The sequence below is a fragment of the Pantherophis guttatus genome, chromosome 1 (genome assembly GCF_059756535.1).
Source record: "Pantherophis guttatus breed Tessera chromosome 1, ASM5975653v1, whole genome shotgun sequence".
In the NCBI taxonomy this organism is placed as follows: Eukaryota; Metazoa; Chordata; class Lepidosauria; order Squamata; family Colubridae; genus Pantherophis; species Pantherophis guttatus.
In genome coordinates, this window is record NC_142063.1 from 20,552,556 (window position 1) to 20,580,216 (window position 27,661).

General features: G+C 42.5%; 2 protein-coding genes and 2 non-coding genes across 4 annotated transcripts in view; 2 read left to right on the forward strand and 2 right to left on the reverse strand.

Annotated features, from left to right (window-relative positions):
* Positions 1 to 277: 277 nt before the first annotated feature.
* On the reverse strand, positions 278 to 21,062 carry R3HDM4 (R3H domain containing 4). The gene is made up of 8 exons (XM_034437657.3): positions 20,726 to 21,062; positions 16,933 to 17,087; positions 14,561 to 14,679; positions 10,184 to 10,307; positions 9,464 to 9,549; positions 7,877 to 7,962; positions 4,608 to 4,663; positions 278 to 1,440 (listed from the first exon to the last, which is right to left on the reverse strand). The coding sequence occupies exons 1-8, from the start codon at positions 20,812 to 20,814 to the stop codon at positions 1,337 to 1,339; spliced, it is 819 nt and encodes a 272-aa protein (XP_034293548.1). The 5' UTR covers positions 20,815 to 21,062; the 3' UTR covers positions 278 to 1,336.
* Positions 21,063 to 23,357: 2,295 nt separating this feature from the next.
* LOC117677533 (U6 spliceosomal RNA) lies at positions 23,358 to 23,464 on the forward strand. Its single transcript, XR_004594810.1, has one exon. It is a non-coding gene; the product is annotated as a U6 spliceosomal RNA (small nuclear RNA).
* A 3,111-nt stretch (positions 23,465 to 26,575) lies between these two features.
* LOC117677532 (U6 spliceosomal RNA) lies at positions 26,576 to 26,682 on the reverse strand. The gene has a single exon (XR_004594809.1). It is a non-coding gene; the product is annotated as a U6 spliceosomal RNA (small nuclear RNA).
* A 201-nt stretch (positions 26,683 to 26,883) lies between these two features.
* The window catches only part of MED16 (mediator complex subunit 16), a 31,256-nt gene continuing 30,478 nt past the window's right edge, over positions 26,884 to 27,661 (forward strand). The window contains exon 1 of the mRNA XM_034437656.3: positions 26,884 to 27,174. The gene's annotated coding sequence lies outside the window, so the exon portion shown is untranslated. The remainder of the gene's footprint in view (positions 27,175 to 27,661) is intronic.

Sequence of the window (27,661 nt, forward strand, 5' to 3'; positions counted from 1 at the left end):
AAACCAGATTTAAACCTTGCAGAGACAGAAAACCTGACCTATCTCCTTCGTCAGTCTCAGATGCTGGAGAAACTTTAAACTTGCCAGAGAGAAATGTGACATATTTACTCATTAGAGTTTCGTGCTGCTGGATCTTTCAAAATGAAGACCTAACGTTTTTGTGGAGTTTTTAAAGGGTGGAAAATGAAAAAGGAATTGGAAGTGAGGAACTTTTGAATTTAAATTATATTAGTCTCCCATGGAAAAATTAAAGAACAATCAAAACTCGGACCACACGTTTTCTGAATAGTTTTTATCCCAGAGCTATAATTGCACTCAACAATGAACTAAAGGGCCACCATCAGTGTGAGCTGTTGGACAGCATTACTTGATCTGTTGTGTGGATGTTTGGGTGGTTCAGGGGCGGGAAATTTGTGGTGGGTGAGTGGGGTGTTTGGGGATTGTTATGTCTGTTGGGCCTGGTCTTTGGGTGTTAAGTGAATTTCGTTGTGTGGGTATACTGTGTATATACATACAATGACAATAAAGTTAAACTTTAAAAAGTGAGCGCTTTTAAGCAATATTTGGACAACATGAGAAATTGATTACAATAACCCACCCACCTCAGTGTGGTACGGTCAATATGTCACACTGTTTACTCATTATTTCAATTTACACACTGGTTCTCTATTCACAAAACACTCATGGGGGACTACAGCCTCCATCACCCCAACTAACAAGATAATTGCTGGTGATGGTTGGGGATGATGGGATTGGCCTGCAGCATATCTGGATAGTACCTGGGTAGAAAAGTTTAACCTAAGCAAAACAAAGTATTTGAACTATGATTCACCAAAGACAAATTCCTTGTGTGTCTAATCACACTTGGCCAAAAAGAATTCTATCTATTTGTTATGGGGTGGGGGCTCCTCCCTGCTTTGGCCTCCCTTGGTTGCTCAGTCAGGAGGCCCAGCCTAGATGGCCAAAAGCAAGGCATGCTGGGATTTGTAGTTTTATAATGCCTGGATGTCACAGATCCCATAGGCCTGGCTTTAGTTTCCCTATCTGGGTTTAAGACAACTGCCTCCACTCCCATCCAGGACCTTTGCGGCCTTCCAGGTGTCGAAGCAGCAAAGAGGAAAGATGGGCTGTTGCTAGGCAACCATACACAACCTGTGGATGACATCAAGGTCCCAATTCCAGAACAGGATATCAGTCTGCAAGATTGGCATATCTGAAGGTGGGAGAACCTAGCCCCATGTAACGTGATTGGTGTTGAATACTGCAAAGCAATGGAAGCAGACATCTCCAAAGCAGGCCCCGGGAGTGGGACAGGGACATCCTTTTCTGCTGGGTATCAGCTCATTTGCTCCAGGTAGGTGGACAGTAGCAGCTCAGGAGGCAAAAAGACAGTGCGTTTGTTGCTAACCTTCATTTGGCGTTTTCCTTCGTAGTTTGAACCTGAGGGCAGAGATTTTCAAAAGAAAGCCACATGTTAAAAGCCATCACATGGCTACAGATGTCCCCTGCCACCTGCTTTCTAGTGGGGCAAAGAGTGTAATCATTCAGAGAAGGATGCCACCAAGCCGGGGGCTGCAGATCTACTCCACTGTCTCATATATACATGCCCCCTAGACAGACAGGGCATCTCCATATATATGCCAATTTTAAAAAATACAGAACCCATTGACCAGATTATGTACACTATTTATTATATAGTGTGCACACTCCATATCACATTGTCCAGTTCCTGTATCAATGTTTCTCAATCTTGCCCCAGGTTAAGATGTGTGGACTTCAACTCCCAGAATTCCCCAGCCAGCATGCTGGCTGAAGAATTCTGAGAATTGGAATCCATGCATCTTAATGTAGCCACAATTGAGTAACTTCAAAACCAAGAAAGACACGTGGAGTTACTCCAAACCAGTTTTCTTTATTGTTCCTCACCTACAGACAGAATTCTTGCCAAACTAAAGCAAACTACTAGCATTGATAAAGATACACTCTGAGAACTTTCTAGGGAGGAGCTGTCTTCAGCCTCTTCCTCCCAACCAAACTATCTAAACTTCACTACCTCTTGGTCCTCTGGAATGCGGCCCCTCCCTCCTGGGAATCCAGGCTACATTCCACCCAGTGGTGGGATTCAACCGGTTCGCACCAGTTCGGCCGAACTGGTTGTTAAATTGCTGGCTGGCCCCTCCCCTCCCCGCCCCTTCCAAAAGTCCCCACGTGCCCCATTTTGGTTCCCAGGTAAGTGCAGGGCGGCCTACTAGGCCCAAAATGGGGCACGGGGGGGAAGGGTGCAGCGCGCCCCCCTCCATGGCCCATTTTTGCTCCCAGGGGCCTGCAGGGAGGCCTACCAGGCCCAAAATAGGATGTGGGGAGGGGTGCAGTGCCCCCCCCAGGCTCATTTTTGCTCCAAGGGGGCTGCAGGGAGGCCTACTAGGCCCAAAATGGGGGGCGGGGGGAAGGTGCGCCTCTCCCCACAGCCCGTTTTTGCTCTCAGGGGGGTGCAGGAGGCCGAGTGCTGCCTGTCACACCCCCTGGCCACGCCCACCATGACCACGCCCACCCTGTCGGTCATTAGGGCGGAGAACCGGTTGTTAAATTATTTGAATCCCACCACTGATTCCACCATATAAATACTGCGGTAACACTTCATTTAGTTTTGCAAACGTGCCATGGGAAGAAGATGCAACAAGAATTCACCAGCTCCTTTCCTAAAGATAATGCATGGAGAAGTGAAGGTACACGGGGGATCCAAATTTGCAAGATAGTGGGTGTGACCTTGCAAGAAAAAACCCACCTCTTTTATATGTGTGCGTGTAAAAGGGGCAAGGTTTCGACCAGGTTCCTTGCCAGAATCTTGCAAATTCAAAATCAGCCTCATGGATATCTTGATGAGCCTTATAGAGCCAAGTCCTTTCTCCACTCTCAAATGCCCTCTTGCATGCTAATAGTGACCAAGTCTGTTACTATCCAGGCTAATGACATACCTGGTGAAGCTACAGCAAACAGTCAATAACCATTTGCGCAGGTTAGAGTAGCAGTTTCTGGCAGCCCTCTACCTTTCTTTCCAAAGGCTGAATAATTGTTCTTTTTTAAAACTATGCAGAAAAAAACATAAAATATGCAGTGGCTCAGTTGAAATTGCAGCCACTGCAGACAGGTTGTGGGAGAAAGTTATCTTTCTTACCCATACATGGGGTGGGGAAGAAGAAAAAAATAACAGTGCCTGAGGGTGGGGAGGAGGAGGCTTAAATTAAAATATCTGCAGTGTACTGGCTATAGGGCGGCAACTTAATAATCCATATGCTCTGACTGCTGAAAATCTGCAGGTAACCAGAAAAACTTAAACCTATGTTACCTTCCTTTTTTAATATTGCAGGATATGGTTGAGCAGGACAAGATAACAAAATTTCATAAAACTCTTAAACCGTTTGGGTGTAAACCAGTAGTGAAATTCAAATTTTTTTTATTACCAGTTCTGTGGGCGTGGCTTGGTGGGAGTGATGTGGCTTGGTGGGCATGGCACGGGAAGGATACTGCAAAATCTCCATTCCCACCCCACTCCAGGGGAAGGATACTGCAAAATCCCCATTCCCTCCCCACTCCTAGGGGAAGGATATTGCAAAAACTCCATTCCCACCCCACTTTGGGGCCAGCCAGAGGTGGCATTTGCTGGTTTACCAAACTACTCAAAATTTCCACTACTGGTTCTCTGAACTACTCAAAATTTCCGCTACCGGTTCTCCAGAACCTGTCAGAACCTGCTGGATTTCACCCCTGATGTAAAACTGATTCTCCCTTTTCAGCATTAGTGCCTACACAGCCTGGTAACTACAGCCAATAAGCAGTCCAACATACCATGCAAAGTTGGACACAACGTTAAGGAGGCCAATGTAATCTGGATCTGGCCTGTTGCTGGAAGATCCCTGTTTTTGAATGTTACCATTCTCTGCTAGCATCCCTTGAGGTAGATCTGGTCCAAAATATCCACAATAGCTTCCAATACACCACAGGTACGCTTTTTATAGCCGCCTTCAGTGGATCCCCCACTGATCACACACCCCGTTAAATATCTATATATTTTGTGGCTGCAGAAAAGGAATACTTATCTCTGCTTCCTACCAGCATCTTTGATAGAAACTGCCCCAGGAATCATAAAACAATAGGACAGCATGTCCATTTCCAAAACTAAACAAAAATATCTTGGAAGAAGGTCATGCTGCTTTCAAGATGGTATCTCCAATCTATGAGAGAGGCCAGTTTTTAATCCTTCCATGAAGTTGCGCTTCGCTTTATTAATTTTGAAATTCTGCTCTTTATATTTATGGAGACATTTGCTAGATAGCCAAGCTAGCTAGAAGCTATATTGGAACTATTGTATTTTTGCTACAATTCTAATCAAGAATTTGAGAATCTTCTTACTAAACGTTTGCACTGTCCCTTTAAATGGGTATTGAAAAATGACTTGATTAACCATCTGCCTGGAAGGATAGATTGTAAACTGGGAGGCAGCTCCTTGTGGCCTAGCCCTTACTGGTTGGGAGAGATAGCAGTAAACCAACAGCAAGTAAGCTTAAAAATATAAAAATACACATGTATATTAGAATGTAGTTACTCACTGGCAGAGACGAGGTCCATGTACTGGCAGAGGGCATGAAGGAGCAGCCGTTCAAAGCTGCAAGAGAGAGAGAGAAAATGGCATTTAACAGCTCCACTTAGGAATCCGTGGAGGGGAAACCCCTTCTGATAGCTTTCATCTTATTTGCACATGAAGCACATTTATCTGGGAAGCCTGGGAGATGGCAAAGGATTCTCTTCCCAGAGAGATCAGACCAGGTGAAGAAACGTAACAGTATACTTTAAGTACACTTACTCACTTTAAGTGACTAACTAGAACAGTGGTCCTCAACCTGTGGTCCGTGGGCCTCTGGGGGCCTACAATGTTGTCACAGGGGGTCCACGAATATTTGATGCAGGCTAGTACTTCTCGAGGCTACTTAAATCTCGAGTTTAACTTTTGGGGATCCATTGCCACAAAAGGTATTTAAAGGGGATCCATGGTGAAGAAAAGGTTGACAACCACTGCCCTAGACAATACACATTCGAAGTTTCTATAGTAATTATCACCGATAGTGGAGTTAATTCTAACTCTAAGGCAGTATCTTTGGGACAGATGTGGAAGAATGTGTTTCAACATTGGCAACTTTTAACATGTACGGACTTCAACTCCCAGAATTCTGCAGCTGGGTGGTTGTTACAGATTGAAAAAGATTTCTTTAGAACACCTGACAGTTGCCTGGGGAAGTAGCATTTCTTGAAAAAATAGGAAGAAACAGATAGAGGCACCTCTAAGCCTGGCACCCCAGTTGTAGCCTTTGAAAAGGTGATCTAACGCTCGAAATGGTTTGTACTTTATCTCTCTAATTCTCAGCCAATATAAAGGATAGGGAGCAAATGAGGGATAGGGAGTCTAAAACAGCTGGATAATGCTACCTTATCTGTCACAGAGCTAGCTGATTAATTCTACTGCTCAGTCTCAAGCTTGTTGTATCTCTTGCCTGCCAGTGCATTGTGATTTGGCTAGTACAGTTCAGCCTTTACAAGAATGAAACTGTCAGGTGGTGCCTGCACAGACTTGGAAGATTGTCATGGTGGTGCAGTGGTTACAATGCAGTATTAGAGGCTGACTCTGCCCACTGCCAGGAGTTCGATGCTGACTGGCTCAAGGTTGACTCAGCCTTCCATCCTTCTGAGGTCGGTAAAATTGTTGGGGGCTAACCTAATGAGAAGGAAGGACTCACGGGAGAAGAGCCTAATGGTGGGAAAGATTGAGGGCAAAAGAAGAAGGGGATGACAGAGAATGAGGTGGCTGGAAGGAGTCACTGAAGCAGTAGGTGTGAGCTTAAATGGACTCCAGAGGATGGTAGAGGACAGGAAGACCTGGAGGAACATTGTCCATGGGGTCAGACACGACTTCGCAACTAACAACAACAACAAACTCAGTAAACCGCTTAGAGAGAGCTTGTAAAGCCTTGTGAAGCGGTATATAAGTCTAAGTGCTATTACTATGGCTATTGCTATTTTCTAGGGAAAGCAGTCACCAAAAAAGGCTTAAGCATAGCATTTGCCCACTGGCTTCTCTTATTCTATGAACAGGAGAGTCCTCCTTGGTGAGAATGGCAAAAAACAGAAGATCAGCTATGAATGAATGAATGTTGGATAGGCTCTCTTAACATCACAGTCTCGCTTTGCTCTGAGATTCCTAAAAAGAGAAGGTGTGAGAGGAACAGTATAAAATGAAAAAAAGAAAGGAAGAAAGAAAGAAAGGAAAGAAAAAAAGAAAGAAAGAAAGAAAGAAAGAGACAGCAAGAGAAATGACATCGAGAATTACCTTTTCTATCTTTTTTATACCTTAGTACAATGATGGCAAACCTTTCTGGCATCGAGTGCCTAAAGTGGAATGTGCATGCATGCATGTGCATGTGTACATGCCGAAGCACCGGAAACCCGAAAACCAGCTGGCTGGCGCACGCATGTCTTTTTTGGGCTGTTTTTCAGGCCATTTTCAAGCCATTTTTCGGCCTGAAAAACGGCGTGAAAAGAAGCCCCCCAAACGGCCTGAAACAGGCCCAAAAACAGCCTGAAAAATGGGCTGTTTTTTGGCTGTTTTTTCAGGCGCTCCCGCACTTGCAAAGACCAGCTGGCCAGCGCGCATCGGAAACCAGAAGAACAGCTGGCGACAGCACGTGTGCCCACAGAGAGGGCTTTGTGTGCTACTTCTGGCACGCGTGCCATAGGTTTGTCATTATGGCCTTAGTTCCTCTGCTACTTAATAAGCTATTTCATTGTTTTTAAAATAGCTTTGTAACATGCCAACCACGTTGCGGGTGTTGTATATGGCCTTTTGATGCTCTCCCAGATCATATCACTTTTCAACAAGGCCATTTTTCCCCCCTTGGAAGTGAAAAATGTTAAATTGTCAAACAGCTGTGAGGCCTCACCTGGCTATTTCATACATCAAAACATCCCCTGAGTGTTCTAAAAAGCAGAAACAAACGGTGGAGTACAAGTTTTGGGTTGGCCTCTAGCACTAAGGAGACATTTCCTGACAGAACAATTAACCAGTGGAACGGCTTGCCACCAGAAGTTGTGCGTGCTCCATCACTGGAGGTTTTTAAGAAGAGATTGGACAGCCATTTGGTTTTGCAGAAAAAGCCTTCAAAATTCTTTGTAATTTAAAAAGGAGGATATCAAATTGGCCACAGATAAATCCAAGGCACGAGAGTTTGAAAATCGGATCAAAACAGTTGGAAAATGAGAACAAAAAAACCCCTCAACTTTCAAAGCTCCAGAAGAAATGCGTGACTTTGTTTTAAAGTGTTTTCCTGAGTGCTGTTTAGCTTGAGGGAAAACTATAGTGATTTTGGATAGTTCCCTTGGCACTCAGTAGGCTTCCTACTCATCCTTACCTAATTACTACTACTATCATTATCATAAATTATTTTAACTTAAAAAGGAAATGAGAAGCTTGCCTCTCACAAAATGAGGAGTCAAGCCTCAAGCAATATCTTCATTTATATATTAAAAAGTCTCCAAATTCCATAGGCAGATTCAGTAACTAAAAAAAACAGAGTGGTCTGGTACAGAATTGCCCAGAAAATGAAAAGAAAAAGAAGTTGGGGAGATAATAAGCATTCTAGGGTATCAGAGAAGGCCTTGGTGACTGATTAAGCCCATCCCAGCTGCCATTTTGTAAACTCCCATGACGGCCATTTGAGGAGAACATCCTAACAGGCTTTCAACATTCAAAATACACACACTAGTTGATGGTCTGGTCAAGCTTTGCGTGCTGAAGTCATTGCTGAGAATAGCAGTCAGCAATAGTTACCTATTGTCCATCATGGATGTGTAGACAGCTTGAGGGTTAGTTGAAAAAAAAGCCAGTAACTCTTCCTCCAAGCCTTCCAGGGTTTCCTGTAAAAAACAACAACAAGCTGAATCTTCCAATCTACAACAGGGAAAATCTACATCAGTGTTTTTTTTTTTAAACTGTGACTTTAAGATGTGTGGACTTCAACTCCCAGAATTCCCTAGCTAGCCAAGGTGGCTGGGGAATTCTGGGAGTTAAAGTCCAAACATCTTAAAAATTGCCGAGGTTGAAAAATACTGATCTATAATCTACAACAAGGAGCAGCAACATACTTACTCTACTGATATATTTACTGGTGCAACAGAGTGGTTCAGAAATAGAGGTATTGATCAGAACGCCTCCAGTTCAGATCTCACTTATACTTCCTACTCACATGAGGTCTCATAAAGTGGGATTATTTTTATCCTCAGTTTCCCTCTGTAATATGGGTGTAAGTTACGGGTCTACCTCACAAGTCTGTGGCAAAGATCCAGGAAAAACATTAGCAATTTGAACAATCTAAGCAAAACAAAAATAAAGGTGACAAGATGTTGCAGTTGAGCACTGCAACAAGATCTTTCCAGACACACTGGATATTCTTATATAGTGATAAACTCACTAGAAAAGAGAGAAGAAGAAAGGCTGAGCAGGAATTGCTATGCATTTACACATAGTCCTTGACGTATGACCGCAACTGAGCCCAAATTGTCTAAAATTGCTAAGTGAGACAGTTGTTAAGTGAACTTTGCTCCATTTTATGACTTTTCTTGCCAGAGTTGTTAAGTGAATCACTGCAGTTGTTAACTTAGTAACGCAGTTGTTAAGTGAATCTGGCTTCTCCATTGACTTTGCTTGTCAAAAAGTCGCAAAAGGTGATGACTGCCACCATTATAAATATGAGTCAGTTGCCAAGCGCCTGAATTTTGATCACATGATTATGGAGATGTTACAACAGTCGTGTGAAAAACAGTCCTAACTCACTTTTTTCAATGATGTTGTACTTCAAACGGTCACTAAACAAACCATTATAACTTGAGAACTACCTGTACAGACTAGAATCAGAGATTTATATGCCAAGCAAGATGGTAGTTTACTTACTTTGTAAACAAACTAGGCTTTGAAATGAGCCCTAAATACAAGTAGTCCTTGATTTACAACCACAATTGAACCTGGAATTACGTTAAGCTGTGCCAGTCATTAAGTGGGTCACCATATGAACATTGCTAATTTTATTTTTTACAGCAGTCCTTAAGTGAATCATGTGCGGTCGTTAAGTGAATTCATTGTCTGCAATGAATGTTTTTGCCGGAAACTGAAAGTAAAGACCGTTTCCTGCAAAGAACTTAAATCGTGGTCATATGACCCTGGAATGCTGCAAATGGCCATAAATGCAGGCTAGCTGCTAGGCCCCCAAAATGCGTCCATGTGACTGTGGGGTGGCAGCTGTTGGAACTTTGAATCCAGGACAAAAGTAGCCTGTTGTAACTTTGAACAATCACTAACCAACCAGTCATAAATTGAGGACTATCTGCATAAACCATTTCTGCTGTTCCCGATAGAACGTACCATGGGAATCCGACTTCGTTTCAGGGTGGTTCGTAAGCGTCGGCTGATGCGCTGAAAACAGTCTTTGGGTGTGAACGGAAGATGCTCTGTAACAAGAGGGAAGAAAAGAGACAGAAAAAAAATGTAACCAAAAATGCACCAAATAATCCTGGAAGAATATCTCATTCCTCTGGGGCAAAGCCAATACATTTTGGAAGCCTACAAGTTCTAAGCGTTGGGTTGATTTTCACAGGTAGACTGGTCTTGGATATGGGTGTTCCATTCATAAAGAGCCGTAGTGGCGCGGTGGTTAGAATGAAGTACCTCAGGCTACTCTGCATTCCCAGGAGTTTGATCCTGGCTGGCTAAGGTTGACTCAACCTTCCAACCTTCCAATGTGGGTAAAATGAAGATCCAGATTGCTGGGGGCAATATTCTGACTCTGTCAATCGCTTAAGAGAGGACTGTAAAGCATTATGGTATATAAGTCTATGTGCTATTGCTATTATTAATTAGCAAGACCAAAAACCTTCTCTTCCTCCTGTTCAAACTCCTTGATTTATGTCCGGTGCTTTAAACCAGGGTTCTCAAACTTTGGCAACTTTAAGACTTGTGGGAGTTGAAGTCCACAAGTCTTAAAGTTGCCAAGGTTGGAGTCCCCTGGTTTAAACTATACTGAAGGAAGACAGAGACTTCTTTTTGCCCATAATGTCCTTTTTACCCATAATGTCTTTTCCGTACCTTTCCAGTTGACCACAGCTTTATCAGGCAATTTGTTTTTCGGTTTTTTTGAAGCCTCCTCTTCTAAATACAGAAGGACTCGCTCTTGTTCCTCCCCGGACCGGTTCATGAAATCATTCCAGATCTTAGGGACATAATAAATACAAATTATAAACCCATTTCCAATGCCTCTCCTTTGCCATCTGCAGTAATCAAAGCAAATTTACCTCTGGATCAGAGAGGGCTGCATGCATCAACCACTTAATTGATGGATCCAGCAAGGAATGCTTTTTACCTTATTAACTTAATGAAGAGGATGGGATGTTTTCGTTTCAAAGGGAATTTTTTAAAAGACTCTATTTATTACATGCGTTTACTAACTCACAGCTGACTAAGCACCATAAATACATCCAAACTAATATACTGTATACCATGTAAAGCCCAAAGTAGGTTCTCAGTTCTGATTTATTAAGTTTTATGTCTTGATGTGTTATATAAACTTAGCTGATTTGGTCAACAGACCAAGTTTGAAGAAATCCTTGTTTAGCATTATATATATATCGAGAATTAAAGTGATATTTTGAGAGAGGGGGAGTTTCTTAGGCTTTGCCATCATATAGCTTCTCCTTTGATAAAAGATACCCAATTCCAGACTGCTCTTCTCTTTGTTGAGTTTATTTGAAATTTGCGCAAGCTAGAAAAAATATGCAGGTGATGAAGTATTTTACCTAGCCCTGAAGGATTGTATCGCTTTTCTGATATTTATTATTATAAATGGAATGGAATGGAATGGAATGGAATGGAATAGAATAGAATAGAATAGAATAGAATAGAATAGAATAGAATAGAATAGAATAGAATAGAATAGAATAGAATAGAATAGAATAGAATAGAATAGAATTCTTTATTGGCCAAGTGTAATTGAACACATAAGGAATTTGTCTTCTGTGCATAAGCTCTCATTGTAAATAAAAGCTATAATTGATAAATCATGATCATAGTCATCATAAAAATACATTCATCATAAATCATAAGATACAACTCTTTGTGATAGAATCGACATAAATTGTACTAGGAAACTAAATAAAACAATATAAATCGTAAAGATACAAGCAACAAAGTTATAGTCATACATAGAAAAGGAGATAGGTAATAGGAAAGATGAGAAGAATAATATTAATACAGTCTTACTAAATAGTTTGACAGTATTGTGGAAATTAGTTGTTTAGCAGAGTGATGGCATGGGGGAAAAACTGTCCTTGTATATTTACTGTATATTCTGTGTTTTCTCTAGATACAAAGGCAGTGAAGATAGTACTCATAGTACTGGATCCAGTAAAGGTTCCCCTCGCACATATGTGCTAGTCGTTCCCGACTCTAGGGGGCATTGCTCATCTCCGTTTCAAAGCCGAAGAGCCAGGGCTGTCGTCTCCGTGGTCAAGTGGCTGGCATGACTAAACGCCAAAGGCTCATGGAACGCTATTACCTTCCCAGCAAAGGTGCTAGGTTGGCAGAAGCTGGGACAAGTAACGGGAGCTCACCCCCATTACGCGGCACTATGGATTTGAACCGTTGAACTGCCGACCTTTCGATCGACAAACTCAGCATCTTAGCCACTGAGCCACCGTGTCCCTGGATCCAGTTCTACCTGCCCTAAAATGGAAGAAGGATGTTGTGGAACTAGAAGTAACAAAGAGGGTGAGACTGTTGAGGGCTAAATCCTATGAACAGATTTCGACAAAAACATAAAATGTGGTCACCCAAATGGCTGTAAATGAGGGATGGTAGCTGGGTGTCTGAAATGATTGTGATTGGGGCGGGATTGGCAGCTGACATAACTTTGAACAGAGTCATAAGTATCTCTAGGGCGATCCATCGTAACTTTGAACAGTTGCTAAGTGACTGGTCGTAAGTTGTTGATTACCTGTACTTGAAGAGCTGTGGCAGGGAAGAGGATGGGGGTTCATTCTCTATAACCGTGATGGCGAACCTATGGCACGCGTGCCACAGGTGGCATGCGGAGCCATATCGGTGGGCACACGAGCTCAGCTTTGGTGTGCATGCACGTGCTGGCCAGCTGATATTCAGCCCTTTTGGGCCCACCGGAAGTCAGGAAAAAGGCTGTTTCCGGCCTCCGGAGGGGGTGTGGAAGGCCATTTTCGCTCTCCCCAGCCTCCTAGAAAGGCTCTGGAGCCTGGGGAGAGTGAAAAACGGGCCTTCCGGTGGGACCGGAAGTCGGCAAACGGGCCATTTCCGGCCTCCGGAGCGCCTTCAGGGGGGGTGGGAAAGGCCGTTTTCACCCTCCCCAGCCTCCTAGAAAGGTTCTGGAGCCTGGGAAGAGCAAAAAACAGGCCTACCTTGCCATCACATGCCAAAAGTGGGGGGAGCGTGGGGGGGTGTCATGCGTGGGGGCGGGGCACATAGAATTGTGGGTATGGGCACACGCATGGGTGACCCCCCCACACTCCTCCCCCACTTTTGGCACACGATGGCAAAAAGGTTAGCCATCACTGCTCTATAACCTCTAAGGGTAGGAGAAGAATTAACAAGTGGAGATTTCAAAAAAAGGGAGATCCAAACTCAAACTAAGGAGGAATCTCTTGTTCGTGAGGTCTATTAGGCAGTGGAACAAGCCTGCTCCTGGACTCATGAGGATGCCATTACTGGAGGTCTTCAAGCAAAGGTCGGACTGCCTTTTGGCTGGAGGGTTTGAGGATTCCTGGGCCAGACTAAAAGACCTTCAACTTCCATTCCAACCCTATGATTCTTTCAGTTTTATTTCACAACAACTCTGTGAGAAACTCCACTGGATAACATTGGGTTGGGAGAGAATACAGTAGCTGCAACCAATCACCCTGCTGGGAGTCGAACATCGTAATTGCTACACCACTCTGCCTCTCTGACTGAGTCATGATTTTTCAGCTTTGTTCCTCAATGACTCAGCAGGGAGTGTCATTTTTCTTACATCATCTTCCAAATCACAACCTTGTTGCCAGTTGTCTAATGCCCAGGTTTACACAGACCCTTTGTTTCCATGGCACTTTAAAAAAACCTAACACCACCCATGTACCGCACAGTAAGAATGCCTGAAGTGTGACTAAGCAACACTTTATCCTGTAATATTCCATTATCTTTCTCCACACAACACTCCCTTCCACCGTGCTCATTCCTCACACGTTACCTCACCAAGTTGTGAGGGCACCACTTCAGGACATCCAGCACAAAGTGCCCTCCTGTATAACACCCCTTTTTTAATTTAAAAGTTAATTTAAAAAAAAAAAAACTACCAGGGATTGATTTCTAGAGGCCTGCCACTCAATTCTTCTTTGAGGAACGGAAATCAAAACTAGCTAATTATTCCAGCCTTCCCCCAACCAGGTGCCTTCCAGATGGATTTCAATTTCTGCTTTTGCCAGACATTATGGCCAGACTTTGGCTGGCGAAAGGCGGCAGAACCCAGAGCAGAAAAATCCAGAGCTCTGCTGTCAGAGAGAAGAGGGGATTTGACTTATTCTCCAAAGCACCAGAGGGCAGGACAGGAAGTAAAGGATGGAAAATACTTTTTTTTTAAAAAAAGACCCAACCTAGAAGTAAGGAGCAATTTTCTGGCAGTTAGAACAATTAAATCAGTGGAATAGCTTGCCTCTCAAAGTTGTGACTGCTCCCTCACTGGAGGTTTTCAAATACAGACTGAACATCCATTTGACTGGGATGATATCAGGTCTCGGGTTGGACTAGAACAGGGGTCTCCAACCTTGGCAACTTTAAGACTTGTGGACTTCAACTCCTAGAATTCCTCAGCCAGCAAAGCTCTGGGAGTTGAAGTCCACAAGTCTTAAAGCTGCCAAGGTTGGAGACCCCCGGACTAAAAGATCAGCAAGTCCCTTTCAGCTCTGTGATTCTATGTTCTATCTTGCTTTCAGTGAAAGAGGAAATGGTAGAGTTCCACAGCCAATACAGCCTTTTCTTTATTGTATGCAGCTTTTTCTCCTGTTAGGGGGAAACATTAATTTGGGGAGCAAAGCTTGCTACAATCCATTCCAATTCTCCCTTTATCCCCAACTGCTGACCTCTCGCAGCACAGTTACAGTGGGCAGAATCTTCTCCGTGAGCATGGACTCACCCATAAACTCTAATCCTTTGTAAATAAAGACATGATTCGACATGCATAATACTGTCACATTTTCATCTTATTTTATTCTCGTACCATCACTTTGGGAGCAGGTTCCTTATGTTTCCTGACTTAAATCCTCACCTGAAGGCTATGTTTCAACCTCTACCACATCGCCATCCAATGATGTCACTTAAGGACAGAAAATGCAAATCTGGCCTTGGAGGGAGATGCTGTTTCCAAGGAAGAGGAATCAGCTAAAGGAAAAAAATATAGAGAGCCCCTACCTTCATATAAGTCTCATTGCTGCAGGCCTGGGTAAAAATGCTGGGTGGGGCAGGATGGGCAAGATCTCCATCTTCACTGGCGCAGTCATCCCGCTCAAGGAGGGTCATTAGGTATCGTGCTAGAAATGCACAGAATTAATAATGAAATATGAAACTTCATGCATGTACCTTAATACAAATAATCCTGAACTTAAAGTAAAAGGTAAAGGTTCCCCTTGCACATATGTGCTAGTCATTCCCGACTCTAGGGGACGGTGCTCATCTCCGTTTCAAAGCTGAAGAGCCAGCGCTGTCAGAAGACGTCTCCGTGGTCATGTGGCCGGCATGACTAAATGCCAAAGGCACACGGAACACTGTTACCTTCCCATCAAAGGTGGTCCCTATTTTTCTACTTGTATTTTTTACAGGCTTTCGAACTGCTAGGTTGGCAGAAGCTGGGACAAATAATGGGAGCTCACCCCATTACGCGGCACTAGCTCATGTGTGCGCGCTTGCGCGCGATGCTTCTGCACATGTGAAGAAGCGTCCGGGTGGGTGGGCGGAGCCTCTCACTACTACCGTTACTAGTTCACCCAATCTGGGGCGAGCCGGTAACAACCCACCACTGATCATGTGATCAAAATTCCAATGCTTGATAACTGGTTCATCACGACTGTTGCAGCATTCTGACTAGCAAAGTCAATGGGGAAGCCAGATTCATTTAACCAGGTTACTAACTTATCAACTGCGGTGATTCACTAAACAAATGTGGCAAGATATGTTGTAAAATGGGGCAAAACCAACCGATTCTTACTGAACACATAAATTTTGGGCTCAATTGTGGTCGTAAGTCGAGAACCACCTGTAGTGAACCTTTTAGGGACATCAGTAGGCAGCATGGCACATTCAATCGCATGCTGCCAGCACTGTTTTAACTACAGGTAATCCTTCACTTAAAACCACAATTGGGACCAGAATTTGTGTTGCTAAGCAAGGCAGTTGTTAAGTGAATCACACCTGATTTTATGGCCTTTTTTTGCTACGGTTGTTAACCAAATCACTAGAGTTGTTAAATGAATCATTAATGAACTCATCAAATCTGAATTCTCCCACTGACTGGAAGCTGCTGGGAAGGTCTCAAATGGCAACCATTGTAAATACTTGCCAATTCCCAAATGTCCAGATTTTGATGGCATGACTTTGGGGGATGCTGTGAAGCTTGCAAGTGCAAGAACCAGTTATAATTCACTTTTTTTATTGCTGCTTCGAACAACTGCTGAACGAATAGTTGTAAGCTGAGGACCACCTGTACTCATTAGTTTCCTATCTCCCTTTTTGTACAGAAATTTAAGACTGCTCACACAGTGCTCTTTTTCTCCTATTTTTCCAGTCAGAAGTTTTACTATCGGTTCTCCGAACTAGTCAAAATTTCTGCTACCGGTTCTCCAGAACTGGTCAGAACCTGCTGAAACCCACCTCTGTTCTCCATGATCAATTCCTCAATGCCTCAGGTAGCACCAAGACAGATTGGCCTTAACAGCTACCTGTTTGGGACTATTCAGGCATAGAATCATAGGGATGGAAGTCACCTTATAGGTCCAATACCTCATTCTCATACCATTGCAGGCAAATGGCTGTCCATCCTTTATATTTCAATATAAAAATAAGGGAACAGCTAGTCCCAACTAGTCTGGAAGATAATGGCCTTGATTGGCCTGAACTGAAGAGCTATTCACCAGTCATCAATTATCCAAAATTGGGTAAAAGTGGTTTCTCGTTGAGTAATGGCACACAAACTCAGTCATTACCCATCACAACAGGGACTTAAACATTGCCTTGCGGACTAAAATATATTTGAAAGCCTGCCAAAGTACTCCTCCTAAAATGGAAATTGCTGAAATTACCAATGGAAATTTGTTGAAATGACTGTCAGGGCTCCAAGTAACACCCCCAACGAAAGAAAAGTGACAATGGCCTGACAATGAGATAAAGATCATTCAATGATACTGTTTTCAGAACATAGATCGTCCTCGAATTATGACCATTCATTCAGCAACTATTAGACATTATGACAGTACTGAAGGGAGGGACTTTACTACCTGTCCTCAAAGTTCAATAAGATTTTTTTTGATAAAAGCAGTTTTGGGTAATGAAGGAAAAAGTTTGGAAAGGTCTGAGCTACTTTTATCACTGAACAGTTCTAAAAGTGCTGGGGCCCAAACAATCAGAATCCTCAAGCCAGAGTAATTGTGGTTGATATAAGTTAATAGTTCAAACCTTTGAAACACATTGAGTTGGAAAAGTCTGCTCTGGACTTTGATCAATTTAATACGTAATCAAGAGGTAACAGCTAGCTATCCAAGAGTTTCTAAGCCTGCCTACCAACCACTTACTGTTCTCCAGGCGCTGGAGGCTCTTCTTCCCTTTAGCCTTGGGAATGAGGTCCGAGTTGCGGATGGCTTTGTTGATGTAATATTGCTTCCGTTTGGCTGGAGAAAACCTCTTGGCGGAAGGGGTGGCCAGAGGGGGCAAGCAATCTTCAATCCTTCTGCAAAAGATAAAATTATACACACACCCCAAATCAAAGGTTTAACTCTTTATAGACTCTTTATCTTCTCTTTTTTTTTGCAAATGCGTCAAGGGCCAGCACAGCTAACTGCAAAATAAATAAATAAATAAAAAATCCCAGTTGGACCTAAGCAATTTTCATCGATGGCCAGGAAAAACAAGAGAAGCTGTAGGACTCTCCTGCCGTTCTCCTACCATATAGTTTTTAGAGGAAGGCTGCTCTTAAACATGGAGGATCTATTGAGATGTTACGAACAATGCTTATATCTACACACATTTTCCATGCCTATATTTTTATCTTGCAATTGCTGGATTCTTCCAAAGGATAATAATGAACTAGCCATAGCAATAGCACTTAGACTTATACACCGCTTTACAGTGCTTTACAGTCCTTTCTAAGCGGTTTACAGTATCAGCCTATTGCCCCCAACAATTTGGGTCCTCATTTTACCCACCTCGGAAGGATGGAAGGCTGAGTCAACCTTAAGACTGGTGAGATTTGAACTGCCAAATTGCAGGCAGCTGGTGATCAGCAGAAGTAGCCTGTAGTACTGCACTCTAATCACTGCCCCACCCTGGCTCAATCTTTCCTATGTACTGGCAATTCAATCAATCCCAGAGCTACAAAAGATGGCCCAGGCTATTGTATGAAGTCTAGTTATACAGGTACTCCTCAACTTTCAACCACAACTGACTTCAAAATGTCTGTGGCTAAGCAAGACATTTGTTAAGTGAGTTTTGCCCCATTTTATGCCCTTTCTTGCTACAGCCTTTAAGTGAATCACTGCAATTGTTTAAATTAGTAACAGTTAAGTAAACCTGGCTTTCACATTGATTTTGTTGTAACTTTGAGGAGTCACTAAACAAATGGTTCTAAGTTTGAGGACTACCTGTACTTGGTTGGGGGCAGGGGTGGGTTCTAAATTTTTTTACTACCGGTTCTGTGGGCATGGCTTATTTTGTGGGTGTGGCTTGGAAGTCATGTGACTAGGTGGGCGTGGCTAGCTGGTCAGAGTCATTTCTGGAAGGTCCTCGCACTTACGACCAGTCCTCGCACTTACAACCCAACACTGATCAGCTGTAGGACGGCCCTTTGAAGCCCCGCGGCAAGAGTTTAAACAGTTTTTTTCCCTCTAGTCATCAGCTGGGACTCAGGAGGCAGCAATAGATTGGGGGTGGGACCAAATAAAAGGTAAGAATAACGTGGGGGGGTGGGAGGGATGGAGAACCAGTTCGGTGACGTCATATCGTCACCGCTACCGGCTCGGCCAAACCGGACTGAACCGGGAGGAACCCACCACTGGTTGGGGGACCTGCAGTGAGTCTTAGAGCTGTAGAAAAGCTTGGGAAGTCCCACATAAAGGCAGTGCAAGGTATTTCTATTTGGCAGTCCTAAAAAATACATAGACTCATTCATCCCATCCCTCAGATGTGAGTTCAATATATGGTGACTTTGTGTCTACTTTTATCAAAGAAAAATCTGGCTGATGGAATTAATCTTCCAAACGAATATACACAAAAGAAAAAAAAAATCCTGCAGCAATACCGCACAAATCCATTTCCCCTCACTTAATTTTCCATTATGATTTATCATCTTCCAGAAGAGTAAAGCCTCATGGCAGATTGGAGTGAAGCTAAAAAAATGTTCAATTATTTTCCTCTTCACAGTAACCGATTTCAGCATTTCCTATTTTCTCAAAAGAATTTTGCAGATTTCCAGGACAAGAAATCTTTTTGGCTGGGGTTGCTGAAGAGATCTAAAAAAAATATAACTTTATCCTTTCCCATTGCAGGTAATTTTCCACTTACAACCATTCGTTTAGTGACTGCTTGAATTTACAATGGCACTGAAAAAAGTGGCTTATAAACCTTTTTTTTACAGTTATGACCGCTGCAGGATGCCCATGGTTATGTGATCAAAATTTTTGACGCTTGGCAATTGGTTTGTATTTATGATGGTTGCAGTTCCATCAAATGCAGGGTCGTGTGATTACTTTCTGGGACCTTCAGGCAAGCAAAAACAATGGGGAAGCCAAATCACAACCATGTTAACTTAACAACTGCGGTATTTCACTTAACAACTGTGGCAAGAAAGGTTGTGAAATGAGACAAAACTCACTTAGTTAAATCTTGCTTAGCAACAGAACTTTCAGGCTCAACTGTGGTCATAAATTACGAACTACCTGTAGAGTTTAGTCATTCTGCCTGTTTGCTTAACAAGAGGAATACTAGTATTAACTTTTTTTAAGAATCTGGGTCAGTGCAAGCCACCTGCTTCTTCAATAGTCAAACTACAAGAAAACATTTTGTTAATGTGGCAATCTGATCACTCTGGAGAGGAAGCACTGAGGAAAGTTGTGGGTTTTATTTTTGAGTCAACAGGCATTAAGTTACATTGGTTCATTGTTTTCTATAGTATATGCAATGAAGCCTTACATTTTGCAATAATGTCCTTCTTTAAAATTAGATTGGCTCCCACCAACCAGGTTTTCTTTGGGAGGGGGTAGTGGGACGGACAGAGGCTCTAAAGATGTGGATTGGGTTTGCGGGAATAGAAGCCTGAGTGTTTATTAAAATCAACGATGTAGTTATAATTTGCCGACACTGATTTGACTCCTGGGCTGTTTTTGTTTTATATTATGTTTTTTCATTGTTTTTAAATGTTGGAAGCTGCTCAGAGTTTCTATTGTGAGATGAGTGGCTATATAAATCATATACATAAATAACTGTAAGCCGCCCAGTTACCCTATGTTAAGATGGGTGTCCAGTAAATTTATTAATAAAAAAATAAAGTTTCCAATGAATAATGATGGGGAATATTCCCCATAAAATGGATAAAGGAGGAAAATAATAAGGACTACGACCAAAATTAATACATTGTATTAGTCTACAATACCCATCATTCTCAGGAAGTTTGCATCATAGGTAGGTAGAAAGAGTTTCATCTGATGGCTGACCATTTCCTCAATCTTTGAATAAAAATAAGGGTGGAAAAAGGTTTAAAGAGTGAAAAGTTAGAATGCCATCAGATTATGGATAGGAAATAATGCAATGCTTTTTTTTCCCCTTGTACTAAAACACTATACGTTATTACTTACATAAAATAAAATAACAGATTTCCTTTTTCAGCAGACCTCTTCAGACAACTGACATAAAGCACTAAAGCGAGGCATAAAGCATTAATACCGTCAAAGATGGTAGACGGATGTCCCAAGGGCAGGTTGACAAAAGGGCCAGCAATGTGTGTAATGGGCCAAGGGATTTGTGAGAGTCATTTAAGGCTCTCAATAAAACAGACCTGAATAAGGAGGGGCTTTGTTAAAAATGAAACCTCCAAGTTAGGAGGAAAAACACATCACCCCAAACAAGGCGGCAAGGGTGACTGACAGCTGTTGCCTTCCCAACCTTCAAGGTCCTGGATGGGCTGGATTTTTACAACCAGATCCTACCCGACTCGACTTCAGAGCCGTCTGCGTTATTAAAGCACAAAAGCCTCCAGATGACAAGGCAGTCTATCAGAGGGGAAGGGGCTCAGATCCTTTCCCTGGACCTGAATCCAATGCAAGGAAGGGGACACACAAAGACAATTGTGGAGCCTCCAGCTTTCCTCCTACTCACCCGTAGGGCTGGTCCAGGGGGACTCCAGGCAGCTGCTCCTCCTGGCTCCCCCTCAGCCCTCCAGCCGCTCCCCTTTTCAGCCCCACCATCGCTGCCCGGACTGCTCAACACCCCCCTCCCTCCACCCTCCACCGCCTTCCCTCTTTCTCCGTTCCTCGAACGCCCGAAGGACGGGACAGACCCGGCCTAGGAGCCTCCCTAGCAGGAAGTGACGTCAGCCCGGGGTGGGGAGGCAGGGCTGGATTTAACCTGGGCCCTTGCAAGCCAGTTGTCCCCGTCGTGGTTGGTGTCCTCCTTTTTTTGGGATGTGGCTTGCCTGCCTGCATGAGGAACTAGTGACGTGAGAACAGTGTTACCTCGCGTGCAGGCAGTGCAATGCAGACGTTAACCCTCCACACGAGTTACGAGTTGAAATCCGGGCATCTTAAAAAGTTGTTCCCAAAGGTGCTTTTTTTTTCAGGAGGCAACTGGACTTTGAAGGGACCTTGGAGGTCGTCTAGTCCAACCCCCTGCTCACGCAGGAGACCTGTACTAGGGGATTCGAACCGCCGACCTTTCTGATCGACAAGCTCAGTGTCTTAACCAATGAGCCACCTAGCCAGGTGGGGAATCTTTCCGTTCCCCACCATCCTGTCAGTGTCTCTATGGAGATTTTCAGTCATCCAGGTCACAGTTGTCCTAAAGGTGTTTTTTTTTTTTCCCCCTCAAGAGGCAACTGGACTTTCTGGTTTTTCTTTGAAGGCCTTTCGCTTCTCATCCAAGAAGCTTCTTCGGCTCTGACTGGATGGTGGGGAATGGAAGGATTTATACTCCTTGATTCTTTCTTTCATTGAGGAGTTGGAGCTGTGCTTTCTGCAGGATGTTTTCTTTATACAAGGAGTTGAAGTCCACAAGTCTTAAAACTGCCCAAGTTTGGAGACCCCTGTTATAGATCTTCTCCCTACCACCATGATCCTGGAGGGAATACCCATTCCATAATGCCTAGAGCAGGATGGACTCCACCACCCATGATTCCCAGCCAAAATATGGAACTTGGGAGTGATGGGAAGTGTGATTATTGACGAATGTATCTTGGCTTTTTATGTACACTGAGAGCATATGCACCAAAGACAAATTCCCTGTGTGTCCAATCACACTTGGCCAATAAAGTGTTCTATTCTATTCTATTCTATTCTATTCTATTCTATTCTATTCCTATCCTAATTCTATTCTATTCTATTCTATTCCTATCCTAATTCTATTCTATTCTATTCTATTCCTATCCTAATTCTATTCTATTCCTATCCTAATTCTATTCTATTCTATTCTATTCCTATCCTAATTCTCTTCTCTTCTCTTCTCTTCTCTTCTCTTCTCTTCTATTCTATTCTATTCTATTCCTATCCTAATTCTATTCTATTCTATTCCTATCCTAATTCTATTCTATTCCTATCCTAATTCTATTCTATTCTATTCTATTCCTATCCTAATTCTCTTCTCTTCTCTTCTCTTCTCTTCTCTTCTCTTCTCTTCTATTCTATTCTATTCTATTCTATTCCTATCCTAATTCTATTCTATTTTATTCTTCTATCCTATCCTATCCTATCCTATCCTATCCTATCCTATCCTATCCTATCCTATCCTATCCTTATTCTATTTCTATTCTATTCTATCCTTCTTCTATCCTATCCTTATTCTATTCTATTCCATTCCATTCCATTTCTATCCTATCCTATCCTATCCTATCCTATCCTATCCTATCCTATCCTATCCTATCCTATCCTTGTTCCGTTCCGTCCCATCCCATCCCATCCCATTCTATTCCTATTCCTACCCTATCCTATTCTATTTCTATCCTATCCTATCCTTGTTCTGTTCTGTTCTGTTCTGTTCCGTTCCGTTCCATCCTATCCTATCCTATCCTATCCCATCCTATCCTAATTCTATTCTGTAGTCTGATGCAGCGGGAAGGCTGGGGGGATTCAGCCAAGCAATGAGGGGAGAGGGTGCGGATGGGGGGGGGGCTGCCTCTAGTTAGGGGCCTTCGGGTGGAACGCAAGGGAGGGGTCGTTTTTTTGTTTTTTTTTTATGGGCGTTGCAATGGGGGCAACGCGCAGATTCGTCTGTGGCAACAAGGCACGGACGGTGGAAATCTGCACGCGGAGCAAACCCTGCCTTGCCAGCCCCTTCCTCGCGTGTAAAGAACAGCAGCAACTGGATGTTTGAAGGGCTGCAGTATGCTGCCCGCAGCTAGGGTTACATTTAGCAGCTTTTCCTTTTGATACACTGAGCACTTTTTCCAAAGTGTTTTGGGGGGAAAAATCAGGAATGCACGAGAAAAATGGTATTCATTGAAGAAAAGAAGTAAAAGGGGAACAGTATCGCGTGCGTGATAGAGAGATAGAGGAAAGCATGACTTTATTTGCATAGGCGCCTCCCATCATGCACTAGGGGAACTCCGTAAAGCCTGTCGTTTTTAAAATTAATTTTAAAGGGTGTAGATTTGTTTGGAAAGCAATTCACTGGAATGGGAAGAAATATTTGGAATATAGAAAGAAAAAAAAAACAAATCCTAGTTATGGCATTGATCACCATAACTTGAGAAAAACTGGTGAAATAACCTTTAAATATTTCTCAAGCCGAGAAATAGTTTGTGCTCGCTTCGGCAGCACATATACTAAAATTGGAACGATACAGAGAAGATTAGCATGGCCCCTGCGCAAGGATGACACGCAAATTCGTGAAGCGTTCCATATTTTGCTTTGCTCCAAAATACAACTTCTTTGCAATTTATCAGTTCTTAGGCTTCTCTTCTGTAAATTCCTTTTCTACCCAGCCTCTGTATGGCTCAGCCTTGATAGATTCATTTACAGAGAACGTTTGTGACTCTTTTCATCTTTGAACATCACATTGGATGGAGCTTCTGTTACGATTATGCTTTATTAATACAATATGAGCCTTTTAAAAACACGGTAAATATAATATGAATGCTATAATTTATATAAATATATAAGTAATTCTAATTTGTTTTTGTTCTAAACAGAGTTAAGATTGCATTTTACAAGCAGGAGTGAGGCAGAATAAAAAGAAGGTCATAAAAGATTGCTTGTTAAATAATAAAAGGTGTGAAGGAGATGGAAAATGTCAAACCTCAAAGTTCACAGTTATTCAATGAGCTGCTGGAAACCTAGATACTTCCTGCAAGACACCTGTTACCTCATTCTGTATGAAGGGGGAGTAAGATATTTACTTCTTTAACAGAGCAACAGGGGGCTATCAATAATATAACCAATCAATGCTGATATGCTATATTTCCATGTTTTGCTGCTTTTGATAAGTATATAAGTGCTTGTTGTTCCATAAGAGGGGAGTCAGATGTTGCTATGGCTATATTGCTCTGAACCTTTTGCGCAAATAAATACAACTCCTTTTGATTCCGAGGTCTGAGTCCCATTATTGCCGCAACAGGAGTACCTTATGTTTGTTAGAGGACAAAAAGGTCCAGGTACTTACAAGGAAATATTCACCGTAATGGTAGTTGTAATAAGCACAGTGATGGTGTGATAACAATTATTTTATTTCAACAATTTTAAATATATTTTAATTTTTAAAACTTCAGATGTGATGCAATATACACTGAGAGCTTATGCACCGGAGATAAATTCCTGGTGTGTCCAATCACACTTGGCCAATAAATATTCTATATTCTATTCTAAATACATAATACAATAAGAATAGCATTAGAAATAATATTGGCTTATTATTAACATTACAAACTGCATTTTTCAGTCTTAAAAAGTGGCCTTTGAAGTTTGAATGCATATCAGGGAAATCCCAGAGACTTTTTATATGCAACTCCATCATGTATTTACTGTATAAATAGACTACCTTTGAATTTGTAAATGGAGCACAGGTAGTCCTTGACTTACAACCACAACTGAGCCCAAAATTTTATGACCTTTCTTGCCATTGTTGTTAAGTGAATCACTGCAGTTGTTAAGTTAGTAACATGGTCATTAAGTGAATGTGGCTTTCCCATTGACTGTGCTTGTCAGAAGGCTGCATATGACCAGTGGTGAAATTCAAATTTTTTACTACCGGTTCTCTGGGCGTGGCTTGGTAGGCGTGGTGTGGCTTGGTAGGCGTGGCTTGGTGGGCATGGCAGGGGAAGGATACTGCAAAATCTCCATTCCCACTCCACTCCAGGGGAAGGATACTGCAAAATCCCGATTCCCTCTCCACTCCTGGGGGAAGGATATTGCAAAATCTCCATTCCCACCCCATTCTGGGGCCAGCCAGAGATGGTATTTGCTGGTTCTACAAACTACTCAAAATTTCTGCTACCGGTTCTCCAGAACCTGTCAGAACCTGCTGGATTTCACCCCTGGATATGACTCAGGACCAATAGTGGGTTTCAAATTTTTACTACCGGTTCTGTGGGCGTGGCTTGGTGGGTGTGACATGACTTGGTGGGCGTGGCATGGCTTGGTGGGCATGGCAGGGGAAGGATAATGTAAAATCTCCATTCCCACCCCTCCAGGGGACGGATACTGTAAAATCTCCATTCCCTCCCCAATCCAGGGGAAGGTTACTGCATAATCCCCGTTTCCTCCCGATCAGCTGGGACTCGGGAGGCAGAGAATAGATGGGGTCAGGGCCAGTCAGAATTTATACTAAGGGTTCTCCAAACTACTCAAAATTTCCACTACCGGTTCTCCAGAACTGGTCAGAACCTGCTGAAACCCACCTCTGCTCAGGACACTGCAACCATCATAAATATGATTCAGTTGCCATGCCTCCAAATTTTGATCACATGACCATGGGGATGCTGCAATAGTTGTAGGTGTGAAAAATGATCCTAAGTCACTTTTTCAGTGCCATTATGAAGGTCACTAAACAAAGGACTACCTTAAATAGTTTAATATTTAATATTTAATATTTAATGGTCTTCCGGGTGCGCTTCAAGGTCTTAGTTACCACCTTTAGAGCGCTCCATGGCTTAGGACCGGGGTATCTACGAGACCGCCTTCTGCCACCAATAGCCTCTCACCGCCCAGTACGCTCCCATAGAGAGGGGCTTCTCAGGGTGCCGTCAGCCAAACAGTGTCAATTGGCGGCCCCCAGGGGGAGACCCTTTTCTGTGAGGGCACCCACCATCTGGAACGAGCTCCCCCCAGAGATACAGAAGATTCCGGATCTGCGCACTTTCCGCCGTGCCCTCAAAACATTCCTGTTTCAGCAGGCCTACCTGGCCTAACTTTCCCTGTATATTGCTTTTGATTTTATTTTAAACTGGGATGTCTTGAATTATCTAGGACCAGAGTGTTTAGTATATTTTAATTGTTTTTTTTTAACGTTTGTATTACATGTATTTTTATCGTTCGCTGTTCACCACCCTGAGTCCCTCAGGAATAGGGCGGTATATAAAGTTAATAAATAAATATTAGCTCATTGAGAATTTAATTGTGATGCACTTTTTAATATTTCTGCCATATGTTAAATAAATAAATTTCTAAATAGATTCTTAAGTGTATATTTAAAACTTAAATATCAGTGATAGACACAATATACACATAATACAGCAACATTAAAATGCACATAAGATGAGGGAGCGGCAATTTATTCCTTTTAAAAAAAGGAACCAACTTAATGATGCAATCTAAACTCATAATTTGGTAATACCTCCAACCAAATTTATTCACTTTCAATGCCTTTCTACTGTTCTAAAAAATAATACTCAATAATTTCATGAATCAAACAGCGAATTTTTCCAAAGACTTCTCACAACCTGTTTGGAGAAGCTAGTGATTTTTGTAAAAAAAATAGTTCAGTGTAGGCAAACGAGGCTGCGAGGGAGGTCTGTTCTAGTTGCAAAATATGGAACGCTTCACGAATTTGCGTGTCATCCTTGCGCAGGGGCCATGCTAATCTTCTCTGTATCGTTCCAATTTTAGTATATGTGCTGCCGAAGCGAGCACAAATTTAACTCTGCCTTGTACGGTATATAAAGGTTTTTATGTGGGTAGCTGTAATGTTATGATGAGATAATGTAAATTGTAAATATGCCCGTTATTTTTACGTCCATGAAAGATGATCTTAGCTCTCTCTGTTTTTTAAATCATAGTATTAAAATACATTAAAAATCTTTTCAACAAATTATCTGATTTTTCTCTTTCTTCGGGGTGCATGATGGGAAGGGACGTATGCAAATCATCACGGAAGGTTTGGGTAGGAATTAAGATCAGACGGAGGTGTTCATCCTTATTAAGAACCCCGAAAAGAAACGGGAATTTGAGTTTTCGCAGCAAAAGAGGCTTGGGAAGATTAAATTTTTCTCTGGGGTGAACTTTTAAAAGATTTTATTTCACTTTATTTCACATGAATATCAGGCACTTCATTAGACAGCGTTAAAGAGAAAAGCCCATATTTTGGCGCATGCGCACGGGAGCTGGACCGCATGGATGGTTGGGGTAAGTAGGGGGATATGGGAGAGTTCATTTGGGAAGAACGGGGGGGGAGGAGAAGCAAGAAAGAATGCTAAATATCTCAACATTTTAAAGCTATTCTCGGAAGATATTTTTGCTGCAGAGTTTATACTTCCAGAGTAATTTCCCCCCTTGCATCGTTTGTTGAGGCATTAATCTTTTAGAGCCATTACACAGGATACAAAGCAGTGATTACTGGTTTGGGGTTTTTGGTAGCTTGTGGGATGCTATGAATTTAATACAATTTGAGTTTAGCAAGCATTTGACAGGGTGCTAACAGTAGTTTTTACAGGTAGTCCTCGACTTACAGCAGTTTGTTTAGTGACCGTTCAAAGTTACAATGGGACTGAAAAAAATTACTGATGACCATTTTTTTCAAAGTACCTTTTCAGCATCCCCCCCACGATCATGTGATCCAAATTCAGATGCTTAGTAAAATTGGTTCATATTTATAACTATTGCTGTGTCCCAG

Bases quoted from the DNA above. Each gene is read 5' to 3' on its own strand.
- R3HDM4 (XM_034437657.3), bottom strand. From the start codon at position 20,814: ATGGTGGGGCTGAAAAGGGGAGCGGCTGGAGGGCTGAGGGGGAGCCAG. The intron at 7,963-9,463 runs GTACGTTCTATC...TGTTTTTTACAG, and splicing joins AACGAAGTCGGATTCCCATG to GAAACCCTGGAAGGCTTGGA. The intron at 1,441-4,607 runs GTGAGTAACTAC...CTCTGCCCTCAG, and splicing joins CATGGACCTCGTCTCTGCCA to GTTCAAACTACGAAGGAAAA.